This window comes from Aspergillus fischeri, genomic scaffold (assembly GCF_000149645.3).
Source record: "Aspergillus fischeri NRRL 181 1099437636252 genomic scaffold, whole genome shotgun sequence".
NCBI lineage: Eukaryota > Fungi > Ascomycota > Eurotiomycetes > Eurotiales > Aspergillaceae > Aspergillus > Aspergillus fischeri.
This window is the reverse complement of record NW_001509768.1, coordinates 2,811,290-2,826,474: the sequence shown is the minus strand read 5'-3', so window position 1 is coordinate 2,826,474 and position 15,185 is coordinate 2,811,290. Positions and strand designations below refer to the sequence as shown.

At 51.9% G+C, this 15,185-nt stretch overlaps 3 protein-coding genes across 3 annotated transcripts, besides 1 other annotated feature; 2 read left to right on the top strand and 1 right to left on the bottom strand.

Annotated features, from left to right (window-relative positions):
* Positions 1–8: 8 nt before the first annotated feature.
* Positions 9–725: a mobile genetic element.
* An 881-nt stretch (positions 726–1,606) lies between these two features.
* Positions 1,607–7,125, top strand: pld3 (phospholipase D; the record flags this gene model as incomplete). The annotated part of the gene is made up of 2 exons (XM_001263881.1): positions 1,607–6,993; positions 7,056–7,125. 2 exons carry the CDS (start codon positions 1,607–1,609, stop codon positions 7,123–7,125), a joined length of 5,457 nt encoding a protein of 1,818 aa, XP_001263882.1.
* Positions 7,126–7,676: 551 nt separating this feature from the next.
* NFIA_071550 (uncharacterized protein) lies at positions 7,677–9,245 on the bottom strand (the record flags this gene model as incomplete). Its single annotated transcript, XM_001263880.1, has 1 exon — positions 7,677–9,245. One exon carries the CDS (start codon positions 9,243–9,245, stop codon positions 7,677–7,679), a length of 1,569 nt encoding a protein of 522 aa, XP_001263881.1.
* Positions 9,246–11,042: 1,797 nt separating this feature from the next.
* orlA (putative alpha,alpha-trehalose-phosphate synthase subunit Tps2) lies at positions 11,043–14,039 on the top strand (the record flags this gene model as incomplete). The annotated part of the gene is made up of 3 exons (XM_001263879.1): positions 11,043–11,468; positions 11,555–13,808; positions 13,870–14,039. 3 exons carry the CDS (start codon positions 11,043–11,045, stop codon positions 14,037–14,039), a joined length of 2,850 nt encoding a protein of 949 aa, XP_001263880.1.
* Positions 14,040–15,185: the final 1,146 nt, after the last annotated feature.

The following is a 15,185-nucleotide window of genomic DNA, read 5'->3' as shown; positions in this document are numbered from 1 at the left end:
TGGCTCAATACCTCCTTAAGCCAGCGAAGGCCTATTATATCAGTTGTCCAGCCATTATCACTCTTTGCAATTAACCAGCTTTGAGGAACTGCTGGTTCTTGATACCAGGTAGCCTGTTGCTCTTTCCCCTTTAAGATAACCACTGGTGGTATAGAAACCCCCTTTGAGCTCACACATTCAATTATTGTAACCCATTCACGGTTCCCCTGAATGACAGTACGGGGTCTCTCACTGCGATCCACTGCAGTGATAACCTTCGAAGTTGTACAGAGTCCCATTGCAAAGCCAGTCTCATCAAAGTTCCAGATATCATCCTCATAGATGCCATATTCTTGAATAGCCTCATGCACAATTGCAAACCACTGTTTTATCACCTTTGGATCCTCCTGCTTTGCACGCTGGTATGTAATCCTCCGGTTATATCGTGTGCAAAGGGCTGGATGGCGTTTAATAAACTTATATGCCCAGTTGACACCAATGGTTGCGGTAGGATCCCGTGTACGCTCATGGAGTAAGATCTGCGCCATTCCACGCAGGTACTCTGGTCGAATTGAAAAGCCCCGTTTATCTGCATCTAGCAGACGCTTGGTAAGAACTTCTTCTTCCAGGGCTGTCAATTTATGGCCATTAGCACGTGTTTCTGAGCGTGGTTTTCTTCCATTAAGGCGAGCGCGAAGGGTAGGCTCAGGCACGCTAAAGGTCTCTGCAGCGCTCAGTACTGATTTAATTTTTTTTATTCTTAATGGCTGCAATTGCCATTTGTATCCGATTTTCTTGAGATAAAGGCATTTTTAATAGTAGTGGTGATAAAACAACGCGTTGAAGAAAGGAAGTGGGTGGCGTAGGGAGAAATTCGTCGCTCGGTGGTTGATTACGTTACAGAGTACATACCTTAGGTAATCGTGCCCATGGAACACTAAGGTACCCAGGTAGGTACTCCGTACTGTATGTTCTTTACAAGACAAGCGTAACTTTACCATACATAACAAATGAGACGAAGTGCACAGCCACAAATCTCAGTCAGTTGATGCCTCAGGCTTGAAACGAAACACGCGCCTCAGGTACCATGCCGTACGGAGTAGTATTAATAGGTGATCATCAAGGCACTATTCGAGAAGTTAATTGCTAAATGTGCGAGTATTGTCAGAATCAGAAGTATTTCCTTTTCCAGACACCATACCTTACATTATTCTATCCAAGGATCGACTGCCCCCTTGCAAGCAAACTTCGAGCTGCTTGCCCTTCCCCCTATCTACGCACGCTAAATCCCGAGTCCTCATTGAACAATCACGCCAAAGCGGGCCTTCCGCCGATGTTCTATGGGGGGCGGCTCCACCAGCGGTTGTCGGAATAGCTACTCAAAACGCTAATGCAAGTTGCAACACTCCCCTTTAAGTACGTTGACAGTTTCAGTTTTGAATTTGCTGAAATAAACTCATTCCCTCGTTCTTCTAGCCCCAAACACTCTCCAAAATTTAACAGAATGACTGTGTGGTGAACTATCTTGGTCGGTTTTGCTAGGATCGCTTGATCCGCACGTAAGTTCGATCTTTGTTTACAAGTGAATTTGTGTCCACGCTGATACCAGTCGTTCCTTGTAGGTATAATGACCGACTCGGCGATTGCTACCTCAGCGTTGAGGGACTCGGAAAACATCTCGAATCGTCCCGATCCCAAAGGACCAGATCCTCTGACAGTGGCTAGCGGTGTCAAGCTCGGTTCACCCTTTCTCTCCCAAACGGAAAACAGACACTCGGCCTCTGATTTTAGGGACGGCAAAGCTGCTCCTACGGATGAGCGAGATGTTGCAGATGATGCGCAATCGGTAAAGGAGAATGTTAATCAGGCCAACGAAGGAGGTGGAAAACCTCAATCAGACAAGGCTGGTCGATTGGAGGAGGCGTGGAATAATGGCCAGGGGGAGCAACCTTTTTTGCCAAGTCTTCGGCGGCCAAATGAATCGCTTGACAGTCCTCGACAGTCGCCGGACCATAAACAGCATCAGTCCACAACCCCCGGAGCGGCGGTTTCGTCGCGTCGTCCCAGCGTCCAGTTCACCCACGAGACGTCTGACATCGATCCCGCCCCGGAAGTATCTGGGTCAAGACCCCCGTCTGTCCTGGATGATGAGCCAGACTCCGGACTGAAGGGGAAACAGTCGATCTTTACCAAGCTCAAGTCTTTCGCTTCGCCCTCATTTACCTCTCATTCTCGTTCGGCTAGTGGGGCAACCATTGGTGATATGAGACAGACCAACGCCGATCTGGCAACACCGGGTTCTGAGCGAGGGGCATTTCGTTTCCCCGATACTTTGGAAGAGGAAGGGAGTGATATCGATGCTGATGCCGAGGAAAGCGCCGGGGAGCAAGAGGTCCGTCAGCGCAGGAAGAGGAAGAAGATTTCGCGACGGCAGCAAGAGCCTCAGTCAGCACCTCAGACTGAACCAAACACACCGAAAACGACCAGGAGACCGTCATTCCACCTCCCAGCTTCGTTTGGTCCATTTGAGAACTACCGCGCCAACCTCTTTGCGCGCAGAGTGAGCACCGGGGACTTCGCCCAGCAGCGGGAGGGTGTATCGGAGGACGAGGGTCGAGATCGCCTGAATAGAGATGCTTGGAGACGGAGAATAGCCAACGCTCGTGCACTTACGTATGGCAGTCGACAGGCGGATACCCACGGTAATCAGGAGGATAGACGACCGAGCAATTTCAAGCGTTTTACTGGCCTGGGTGGGCCATCTGATCACGCAGAAGGAAACGCCCCGCATTGGAGGCGCCATAGAGCTGAACGCGGCTCGAGTCTGAGCGCTCAGAAGTGGCGGCAGATAAAAGCTGGGTTCAAGTTTATGCGTCGCAAGCCTGAGAGCACAGTAGATCATGCAAAGTCCGCCGAGCTACTAGCCGAGTTGACTTCAGGGGTGCCGGCCGCCTTGATCTTGGCTAGCATGTTTCAACGGGATGAACACGGCAGCAAACGGATCCCAATCCTTCTAGAGCAGTTGAAAGTTCGGGTCACTGATAGCAAGTTCGAGCCTCATTCCGGTGACCGTCACCTTGTATTCAGGATCGAGCTGGAATATGGCAGCGGGATGACGCGGATGAAATGGATCATCAACCGTACCCTCCGAGACTTTGCGAATCTGCATCTGAAATATAAGCTTCACTTTGGAACGCAAAAGTACATTCAGCTGCGAAATACCGAGGGCGGCCAGAACCTTCCCCGTTTCCCTCGAAGCGCCTTCCCATACCTTCGAGGAGTCCGGGGTCTCGAAAGTGAGATAGAAGATGAAGAAGACGAAGGCGGCTATGAGACTGCCGCTGAAGCGACCAGCGGCAATGAGAGGTCTGGTAGGAGAAAGCAACAACAAGGGCAACGCCGACTGTCAGGAGGTATATCCCGGAGACAGTCAAGCATTACCAATACCGAGGGCGAGGCCAATGCTGGGCCTTCAGGTGCGGCGGAACCTGGCCAGTCGACGAAGAGGGAGCCATATCCCGAGAGACAGCGGAAGAAACTTGAAGCCTATCTACAGAAGATGATTCGGTTCTTGATCTTCAAGGCCGATAGCAACCGTTTGTGTAAATTCCTGGAACTGTCTGCCCTGGGTGTCCGCCTTGCATCCGAAGGCAGCTATCATGGTAAAGAGGGATACCTGATTATTCAGTCTTCCAAAGGCCTCGATTTTCGAAGGGCGCTGACTCCAGCCATGGTGAAGAAGCGGCATTCACCAAAATGGTTTCTTGTCCGACACAGCTACCTTGTTTGCGTTGACTCGCCCGAGGAGATGAATATCTACGATGTGTTCTTGGTCGACCCGTTTTTCAAATTACAAACTCAAAAGATCAGTTTACGGAATCAGAAAGCGAAAGAGCTTGCCAAGTCCGCTAAAGAGTCAGCCAGACACCCACAGCATCACACGCTGAGGCTGGAAAACTCGGAGCGGAAGCTCAGACTGCTGGCCAGGAACGAGCGTCAGCTCCATCAATTCGAGGACTCTATAAGGTTCATGGTCAATAGTACCCCGTGGGCGAAGCCGAACAGGTTTCACAGCTTTGCCCCGGTGCGCCAGAACTGTTTTGCACAGTGGCTAGTTGATGCGCGCGACCACATGTGGATGGTGTCGCGAGCGATCAATCAGGCCAAAGATGTCATCTATATCCATGACTGGTGGCTCAGTCCTGAACTCTACCTGCGACGGCCAGCAGCCATCAGTCAGAAATGGCGGCTGGATCGACTTCTTCAACGCAAGGCTCGTGAAGGGGTCAAGATATTTGTGATCATGTATCGGAATATCAACTCCGCTATCCCTATTGACTCGGAATACTCCAAATTCTCACTTCTCGACCTTCATCCCAACATCTTCGTACAGCGTTCTCCGAATCAGTTTAGACAGAACACATTTTTCTGGGCGCACCATGAGAAATTATGCCTGATCGACCACACCGTGGCTTTCGTTGGCGGAATCGACCTTTGTTTCGGAAGATGGGACACTCCGCAACATCTTCTCACTGACGACAAGCCTACTGGCTTTGAGACGCCCGATGGACCTAAGGACGCAGACCACTGCCAACTCTGGCCCGGTAAGGATTACTCGAACCCGCGGATTCAGGACTTTTACGATCTGGATAAACCGTACGAGGAGATGTATGACCGTAATGTCATACCCAGGATGCCGTGGCATGACATCTCGATGCACGTCGTCGGTCAGCCCGCCCGGGATCTCACGCGGCATTTTGTGCAGCGCTGGAACTACATCTTGCGGCAGCGGAAACCTACCAGACCTACACCTTTTCTTCTGCCTCCGCCTGACTTTGACCCTGCCGACTTGGAAGCTCTCGGTCTTGATGGGACTTGCGAGGTGCAAATCTTGCGCTCAAGCAGTATGTGGTCGACGGGCACGCCGGACGTTACCGAGCACAGCATCATGAATGCGTACGTCAAACTGATAGAGGAATCGGACCATTTTGTCTACATCGAGAATCAATTCTTCATCAGCACCTGCGAGATAGACGGCAGAAAGATTGAGAATCTAATCGGAGATGCGTTGGTGGAGCGCATCATTCGAGCCCACAAGAATCAGGAGGCGTGGCGTGCCGTCATAGTCATCCCACTGATGCCAGGCTTTCAGAATACTGTGGACAGTGAGGGAGGAACCAGTGTTCGTCTCATCATGCAGTGTCAGTATCGCAGCATTTGCCGCGGGGAGACTTCAATCTTTGGCAGACTGCGTGCGCTGGGCATCGACCCGGAAGATTACATTCAATTCTTCAGTCTTCGGGCCTGGGGCAAGATTGGACCGCAAAAGCAACTCGTCACTGAGCAGCTCTACATCCATGCCAAGTGCATGGTTGTTGATGATCGGGCCGCCGTCATTGGATCTGCCAATATCAATGAGCGATCGATGCTGGGCTCGCGAGACTCCGAGGTAGCAGCTGTTGTGCGTGATACGGATATGATATGGTCCTCCATGAATGGCCGCCCGTATCTTGTCGGACGGTTCCCGCATACCCTGCGCATGCGGTTGATGAGAGAGCATCTTGGCATCGACGTTGACGAGCTGATGGAGCACTCGATAGCAACGGAAGAAGAACTGCGAAAGATCCAGATTGCCGAAGAAGGCAGCAGATCACCGGAGAACGCTGACAAGGCCGACTCCGAGTCCCTGATGATGGAGAGACAGGATGAGAGGGATATGATCGAGCGTCGGCATCGGATACAAGACGAGTTTCTCTCCAGAGCGGAAGACTTGCACAGTTTCAATCACGATGTAGACTGGGAACAAGAAAACAATCCCAACCTCAAGTCGAACAGAAAGCTCACTGCGGATCCAAGGGTGACCTCCAACGCGGAACATAAGAAGGACGTCGATGGGCATGGGGTAGATCATCTAGATATCGCTCTAGAAGCCGGGCTGGCCGACGGTCGCGATTCGCAAATGCTCGAAGACACCACTGAGGTTCTGGTCTCGCCTATCGCTAGTGAGGGCAAAGGCACCATCCGACAACCCAAGCTGGCTTCGCAGCGGAAGACTCAACCAGGCAGCCCCATTGCTAGAGAAACAAGCCGCGAAACACCCTCGACTACGGCCCATGATGCCGATCCAACTCCAGTGGTTGATGGATTAGCAGCTGCCCGTCATCCGGCTCTGCCAGGGACCAATACTGAGAACGACAGTGGCGTCCTGTCACCGTCATCAGATATAACCGATGCGGCGAAGTATCCACACCCACTGATCCCAGATCTCAAGCACATCTTCATTGACAAGGACTGCATGAGAGACCCTGTGATCGACATCTTCTACCTGGACACTTGGCAAGCCGTGGCCGAGAAGAACACAAAAATCTATCGGGCCGTCTTTCGTTGTATGCCTGACAGCGAGGTCAAGTCATGGAAAGAATACAAGGAGTACGCCACATACGGAGAGCGCTTTTCAGAAATGCAGAGTCAGCACAGCGTCAAGATTTCTCAGCCAAGCCACCAAAAACCAACGGGACCTCCCGGCACAAATACAAGCGCGGCTGGCGCAGGTATACGGTCACTTGTTGCTCACTCGGGATCGAGCGGCGAAGGCCACGCGACAGAACACAAGGGTCAACAGAGGTCGGATGAGAAGAGAGAGGCTCGCGAAGGTGGGCGCGATGCAGCTGATCGACTACAGTCCGATCTTGCGAAGCAAGAAACGTTATCGTCAATTGACGAGAAGACTGCCTTGGAGGTAGCCGAAGCTACAGGGGCGGGACCTACACAGAGTGGGCGCAGCGAAGAGAGTGGCCCTAACAAGGAAGCCGTCGAGCAGCAGGAGCCGCAAGCTGTTGATTATTCTGAGGCTCTGAATCGCAACGCGACAAACCAGACCCGCCGTCGTCGGAGACGAGCAACAACGCTTTCGAAGCGTGAATTCCACGCGACCGATGACGTTATGGACAAACAACAAGCAGAAGAGTTATTGAATAAGGTCCAGGGACATCTCATAATGTGGCCTTATGACTGGTTCGTGACATTCTGGCCAATCCTCGTTGTTTTGCAGCCGTATACTAATGGACTTGTCATAGGCTTGAGAAAGAAGAGCAGGGCGGAAACTGGCTCTACACGCTTGACCAGATATCCCCCTTGGAAATTTAGTAAGTCACTCATCAGCATCCCGTCAGCAATCGAAATAGCTGCTGACAGAGGGGCAGCAATTGATCGATCGTATATCCTCGTATGCTTCGGCAGTGCTTTCCCTACGGTGCCACACATGTCGATGGTTGGGCATTGCTTAACCTGGAGTTCTCATACACCGGCCTGATCTTGATTGTTGAATTTATGTCATAGACTACTTTTGCCCTGGCCTGGCTTGCCTCTTCTTTGTCTATCATAGTTATTTTCGCATTCCCGTTCGAATAGAGCGGTTTGGATACATTGTATGGCTCTTTAGAGCTGCTTGACTAGAAAGCGGGCGTTCTCTTACAAGCAATTTCATCTGTTTTACTCGTACATTTTCTGATATTTGATTATTGCGATCCTCTATTGAGTCAACTGCATCTACAGAGTGGCCAGTGACAGGGATTAGCCCAGGTGACAAACACGTCGCCGGACTCGGCATTGTCTCATATATAATGTATCTATATGGATGCAAGACATGAGATAATTTGCAATGCTCCAAGGCTCCAAGGCTCCGACACAATTCATTGCTAGGTCGCGTTGAGCTTAAGCGATTTGGCGCGTAGGTTTTCAAAATCATGAAAGTTTGCTTGCAGGGCCCGAGTCAGGATACTAACGTTCGCGGCCTGTTCACTATCATCCCAGTGCTTGAGACTTGCGCCGAGACGGTCATGAGCAAGCGAGAACGTGTGCTGGAGTTCCGACGTACGCACGCAGCTGCGGCCGAGATCGTTCATGTAATTGGTGGGGTCCTGCACGCACAGCCGGCTGGCGGCAGGCAGATTGCGTCTGGCGGCCGCCGTTCTCTTGAGACTGATGAGGGAGCGCTGGCCGCGCAGATGCGCGGGTAGATCGTCGGGCGCGTACAGGGCGCTGGCGCGTTTGACCGTACTGGCATTGAACCAACTGGGGGGATCGACGGAAACACCGGTGGTGGTCAGGTCAACATCGCTGCCGTAGGCGCGCAGAAACGCGATCAGCTGCTCGCCGAGGCAGTCAGGCCGCTGGAAACGCCCGTGGTTCATTTTGAGGAAGGCCACGAGAAGCATTACGAGGGCATCGGATTCAATGGACAACTGGGGGCGGCCATACCTGCCCCGCGCCTCCAGGATCAGGCGAGCGGTCACGTAGAGCGGTCGGGTCGAGGGATACTCGGCCTGGTAATCCATGATGTATTCGACAGAGGCCGGTAGCCCTTCGCCGCAGTGGAACTGCAGCAGACGGCCCGTGGGGCGATGGATGGCTGAGAGGACGGGGAAACGGTTGTCTATGACGCGGACTCGCCCCGCGAACGAGGGGGACTGCTGAAGCGCATGTCCAACTTCATGTAAGAGCTTTCTGTAAGTCTGGAGCACCTTGGGCCGTGTGGCACTCGGCTTGCGAATGTCACGGGTGGATCGGTCTGAATCCGGGACGGGTAAGACGAAATCGAGACCCGAGTGGCTCAGAGCGAATCGCGTCCGCCATGAACCGGTCACCTGGGGCGGGCTGGGGACAATCCCCGCCAGCAACCTACCCATATCTGCAACCAGCTGATCTATCTCACTCTGCTCCGACGGGGTCGGTGTCATGTAGAGCTCAAGAGCGCGGATCTCCGCGTCGAGACGCGAAACGGCATCGGGCGTCTTGCAATCGGTAGTCAAGTACTTCAGCCAAGGACTTTGTTCCGGTCGGCCCTTGGTTTCATCTGCATGCCATTGCAGTTGTGGGTATTTTGCTGTCTGGGGCTGCGGGGTGGCTACTTGGCTCGACGAACGGGCCTTTCTCTGCGCTCGTCTCGCAGGCGCAAGAGACCGGAGGGACTCTGACTCTGCACTTGACACGGAGGAGACCTTTTGAGGTGGCTGATCATGACCAGCACGATTCTCGAGTGGTATAATCGGAGGGGGTGTTTCAGCTGGACAATCGTCGTTAATCACCTTGCGGACCAGACTGGCTCGATTGGAGGACCGATGAGCCTCAAGAGTCTTTTCAAGGCTATTTCGAAAGATAACAGGATCAATTGATTTGACGCCGGAAGCATGCAACTGTCGACGGAAAGGTGCTGTTGAGAAGAGGTTTGGAAGAGAGGAGAGACGAAGAGCAGAGCCCAAGCGCATTGCTGCGCGATCTGTGGGATATACAAAACATCGCGGGGCAGCAACCGCGGCTTTGAGCATGTACTCCGAGGCAGTCTGTAAATTTGGATGGTAAGATATAAGATGTAGACGCCCTGTGGAAATTCGAGACGAGGAGATTGCGTGCCCCGGTGCAATAATTCTTTCAGATCTCTCGGACGACGATAAGATCACCTGACTTATCCGATAAGATCATGTGATTTAGTCGGTCATGTGAGGACCAGCCCTAGTACCTAAGGCATGATATTTTCTTATTTTCCATGGACCAATCATGCTTGAACCTCATGGCCCTTCTCTTATGTACCTTACTTTACCTAAGTAGATACCTGTCTACTTGTCCTTGTAGTACTCCACGTGGAATGATCGAATCAAAATGAAGAGACGAATGAAGATCATGATCAACATGACAGGCAGCTAAAATATACAAGTCCAGAGTTCTTCGGAAGATTATTGAACGGGACGATCATTGCATACAACGACCTGCAGTGAATCATCATGAAATCAATGCATGCCTACCTTACCTAAGGTACCTTAGCACTTACCAACAAGTACCTAGAGACTACGGAGTAGACATGGCTGGAACATGACGTACCGGATGGGAACAATAGCGGGGAGGAATTCCAGCCATGTGCCTGTTCTTCTGGTCCTCATCGTCATATTATTCATCTTCAATATTCATATTCATCATACCTGCAGTCTTGCATTGCAGATACTGCAGTCAAGGAACGTGTTATGGTATGATTATTTGCAGTTATTCAAGTATCTTCTTCTCTCTTATTCTTACCACCATTAGTCTACTAAGGACTCATTCTTATCGGCCTGGACTAGATCCATTGATGGATTCTCTCCTGCTCTCCCCTTTTCTGTCGGCTTCTCCCTTTTTCTCCTTTTGGACTCTTCTACCGAGTCCTTGGTATCTATAACCCCTTTCTTAAGGAGATGATAGTGAGCAATGATACTAATAATATCTAATTCTTCCTGCTGATAATCCATATTTATTCCCTCAGGACTAGCTAACTAGTCTTGATTGATTGACTCAGTGATTATATTAAAAGTTCACCGCCCATCCTGGTGCCCCTCGTTCATACCCAAAAGTTAGCCGAGTCTATAGACACAGAGTAGTCGTGGTGGTTTAGTAGTAGTAGTAGTTTGTAGCCTTAAAAATAGTCGGAGGTCTAGATACTTGGTATGGAGCAACCAGACCCTTATTCTAGATAGTTCATGGCCTCCAATCTACTCATAGTATAAATAATAATATAATAATATATGCTTTGCTGTTGCTCATCTTTTCTCCTCCACTTGATCAAAACCGGGTTTTGCCAACCAAATCTTCATTATCGTCAGTCTACCAGAAACTCCCCTCCACCACTCTTCCTCGTTTTCCCTCGATTTCTTCTTATTGATTCTTCCACTTTCAATCATTCCACTACTCTGAACTACTCTTCCTATCGCTCATGGCTTTCCTTTTCAACTCCTAGTCTCGATCATAGTCATATCTACCTTGTCATTTGTCTCCGTTTCTTCACCGGCTTCACTTTCCGCCCACCCCCCACCTTACTACTACAGAGGAATCGTTATCTACTGTCCTCTCAACCCTCTTCCTTCTACTTCCCCATTTCTCTACCTTCCGAGGTTCGTACTCCAGTTGTCGTCTTGCTTTTCCAATAATCATATTCGATCGATCTAACTCTCCTCGGAAATAGTTCTGCAATCATTGATTTCCCACGAGTCTTGAGCAATTGGAATTCTGCCCCTCCGCCATCTTCGGCCGTTTTCGTCATGGCCGCCAACCAGGACGCCCCCGCCAAAGTGCCTGACGGCCAGCCAGACCCCGTCATGGTCGGTCCCGGCATGAAGTCTTTGGGTGAAGAGGCTTATACCAATGCCTCAAATGCCACTCCTAGTCTGGAGGCCGACAAGAAACATCCCCTGGTCAATGACGCCCCATCGTACTTCTCTCAGGTTCCTGGCACCAAACAGTCGTCGACCGTCTCCGATACCGCTTCACCCGGCTCACCAGCTGATGCAGCCAAGAATGCAAAGTCGCCTATTGAGCTCCTCCGCCGTCTGAGTCTCGGCCGCTCCCCAATGATTCCTGACTTTGACCCACGCGAACAATATCCCGGTTTGAACCTCACGGGGCGGATTATCAGCGCCGCCTTCTGTATCCCGTACAAGGTCGGCTACCGTCCTGGTTCCGATTGGGTATGCTGCCCCCCATGGTCTTTTCATTTCTCTTTTTCCCCAACTTGGAGGCATTGGGCTAACGCTCAGATGAACCATCTGAACAGGATCTCAAACCCCGTCCCGGAACTTCTGCCCTTTTCGATTCCTTTGCTTATCTCGGCTCCGGAGAGACGAAATGGTCCCATACGCTCGTTGGCTGGACCGGCGAGGTGGAACCAATTCAAGACGTCTCCGTTCCTCTGCAACACATCCCAGTCAACTCTGGCGCAAGGCTACCGCCCGCGCTCAATGGCGTTGCCGTTCCACTGAACAAAGCAGCGGCCCCCGTGCCCGTAGACTCGAAGCAGCGACCACCCAGCCACCCGCTTCTCGAAGGCTTCAGAGTCAGTCAAGAGGACCGAGCGCGTCTTGACGCTCAGCTGAGCTCGGGCCGTTACGGCAAGATCGCTCCCGTATGGTTGTCGGACGAGTCCGAAGAGCCCGAGGAGTCTTCGATCTTCCTGGAAGATCAAGGCAGATGGCGGCGATATGCGGAGAAGGAGCTGTACCCCCTGCTTCATTACAAGCAGCACGGCCCCACGGATGGCCGGTCAGAACGGAAGTGGTGGGGAGATTACGTCCGCATGAACAGACTCTTTGCGGACCGTATCATACAGGAGTATCAGGAAGGTGACATCGTCTGGATCCACGATTATCATCTCTTCCTACTGCCCAGTCTGCTGCGGCAACGGATACCGAACATCTACATCGGATTCTTCCTGCACGCCCCGTTTCCCAGCAGCGAGTTCATGCGTTGCCTTGCCAAGCGCAAAGAGGTCCTGACTGGTGTCCTGGGTGCCAACATGATTGGCTTCCAGACATTCTCCTACTCGCGTCACTTCTCGTCCTGTTGTACGCGCGTCCTGGGCTTCGACTCGAATAACGCCGGCGTGGATGCTTACGGCGCCCATGTTGCGGTGGACGTCTTCCCAATCGGAATTGATGTCAAGGTCATTCAGAAGGCGGCCTATGGTTACCCCGAGATCGAAGAGGCTGTGGTGGGACTTCGTAAACTGTACGCCGGCAAGAAGATCATTGTCGGCCGTGATCGACTGGACAGTGTTCGCGGTGTGGCCCAGAAGCTGCAGGCATTTGAACAGTTCCTGGAGAGGTATCCGGAGTGGCGTGAGAAGGTTGTCCTCATTCAAGTGACCAGCCCAACCAGCGTGGAGGAGGAGAAGGAGGACCCCGAGAACAAGATCGCCAGCCAGATCTCAAACCTGGTGTCTACCATCAACGGCCGCTTCGGCTCGATCAGCTTCTCGCCCGTCAAGTACTACCCCCAGTATCTCTCCCAGCACGAGTACTTCGCGCTGCTGCGTGTCGCCGATGTGGGTCTGATCACGACCGTCCGGGACGGCATGAACACGACGAGTCTGGAATACATCCTCTGCCAGCACAACACTCATGGTCCTCTCATTCTCTCCGAGTTCTCTGGTACGGCGGGCACGCTGTCCAGCGCCATTCACATCAACCCATGGGATACGACCGGCGTCGCTGAAGCCATCAACCGAGCCCTGACTATGTCTCCGGAGGAGAAGACAGCGCAGCACGTCAAACTCTACAAGCACGTCACCACGAATACCATCTCGACCTGGTCAAACCAGTTCGTCACCCGCTTGCTGACCAATCTTTCCTCTTTTGATCAATCGGTGGCAACGCCGGCGCTGGACCGGGCGAAGCTGTTGAAGCAGTACCGCAAAGCGCGCAAGAGGTTGTTCATGTTCGATTACGATGGTACTCTCACCCCCATTGTTAAAGACCCGCAGGCCGCCATCCCATCGGATCGAGTGCTGCGGACTCTTAAGACTCTGGCTGCGGACCCTCGCAATGCGGTTTGGATCATCAGTGGTCGCGACCAGGCGTTCCTGGATGAATGGATGGGCCACATCCCGGAATTGGGCCTGAGCGCCGAGCATGGCTGCTTCATCCGGCAGCCGCGGTCGGATGACTGGGAGAACCTTGCTGAGTCGAGTGATATGGGATGGCAGAAGGAAGTGATGGAGGTGTTCCAGCACTTCACCGAGCGTACGCAAGGCTCGTTCATCGAGCGCAAACGGGTTGCCCTGACTTGGCACTACCGCCGAGCGGATCCCGAGTACGGTGCATTCCAGGCTCGGGAGTGCCGCAAGATGCTGGAGGAGACGGTAGCCAAGCGATGGGAAGTCGAGGTGATGGCCGGTAAAGCCAATCTCGAGGTGCGGCCGACATTTGTCAACAAGGGCTTCATTGCAGCGCGGTTGGTCCAGGAATACGGAACTGAACCCGGGCAAGCTCCGGAATTCGTCCTGTGCCTGGGAGACGATTTCACCGATGAGGGTAAGTATTATCGATTCCGGTTGAGTGCTCGATTCGTGGCTTGGATTAACTGTTGTTGTAGACATGTTCCGTGCGCTCAAGAAGTCCGGCCTCCCGGCTGGGCATGTGTTCTCGGTCACCGTTGGGGCCAGTTCGAAGCAGACGGAAGCCAGCTGGCACCTCCTTGAGCCAGCTGACGTGATTGGAACGATTTCGATGCTGAACAATAGTTCTTCTGCGCAAGAGTACTAGGGACGATGTGAGGCAGGGCTGGTTCGTGCCATGCTTTGGGCCGTTTGGCTGCAAAATCACGTTCTAACGAAATATGATTACTTTGCACTAGCGATATATAATCTCGTCTTCTTGATCCCGGGGAGAACGTAGAACAAGTCGAGGGTTGGGGAGTTATCGGCCGTCCCGAACATGCAACAGAAGGTGTTTTGAGGGAGTGTGTGGAGAGCTTCCTGACATCTGCCTGCATCTTCCGCACTTTTGAGGTCGCTTCATCTTCTTCCTCGTCTTCTTCTCTCCAGAAACCTTTTCCATTATTGTTCCGCCTTGCTCTTCGTCCGACTGGTTGTGACTTTCTGCATTGGTTTCCATTGACTTTTACTATAGATAGAGGGCGGAGAGACAGGTACGCCTTTGAATATAGGCTGTTAGAGGATAGAGATATGATGAAATCGAACTTTCTTCCCTTGGATACTAAACCCAAGAACCTTCTGTCTCTGTTGACCAGAACTCAATACATGCCATTTGCATCGAAGTATCGGAAAAGCCCAAGTCGGATCGGATGCACGCTGCCGCAGGAGATGGTGAGTAGAATTGTTCTACAGATTGGTCGATGATGAGAAGACGGAAAAAATTTCACTATTTCATTAGAAGATATACGAAGCGAGTAACGGATATCGAGTTCATGGCATACATGGAGTTAACCCCCCTTGTCTATTCCTTCGTACCCGTTATACAAAAACGCGGACATTTCCGAACCATCAATGTCACGGCGAACATCACCAGTATCGTAGCCGATTCACAAGGAATAAAAGAGCAAGTTGCAATCCATCGTCATTTCGACTGAGTACAAGATCAATCTCATTATCTCAAACTTGCCCCTCCACAATTCACGAAAGATCGTCGGGGGATAGCCCCTCATCTCCCGGATGCGGTTGCCGACACTATACGATGACTCGACTTCGGTCTTCTGTGCGAACCACTGAAAGATTTGAAAGAAAATTCCAGTCATGGAGGGTTGTCAATCAAAAATCCTAGCTCCAGAACTTGGACAGATCGTCACTGTGCTTACGATCAATCAGAGAACAGACAGAAAGAAACTAGTCTCCAGCTGTGTTGTTTCTGCTGTGGGTTCCTCCAGTCGGATTCGGCTTCCGTTGTGGGTGA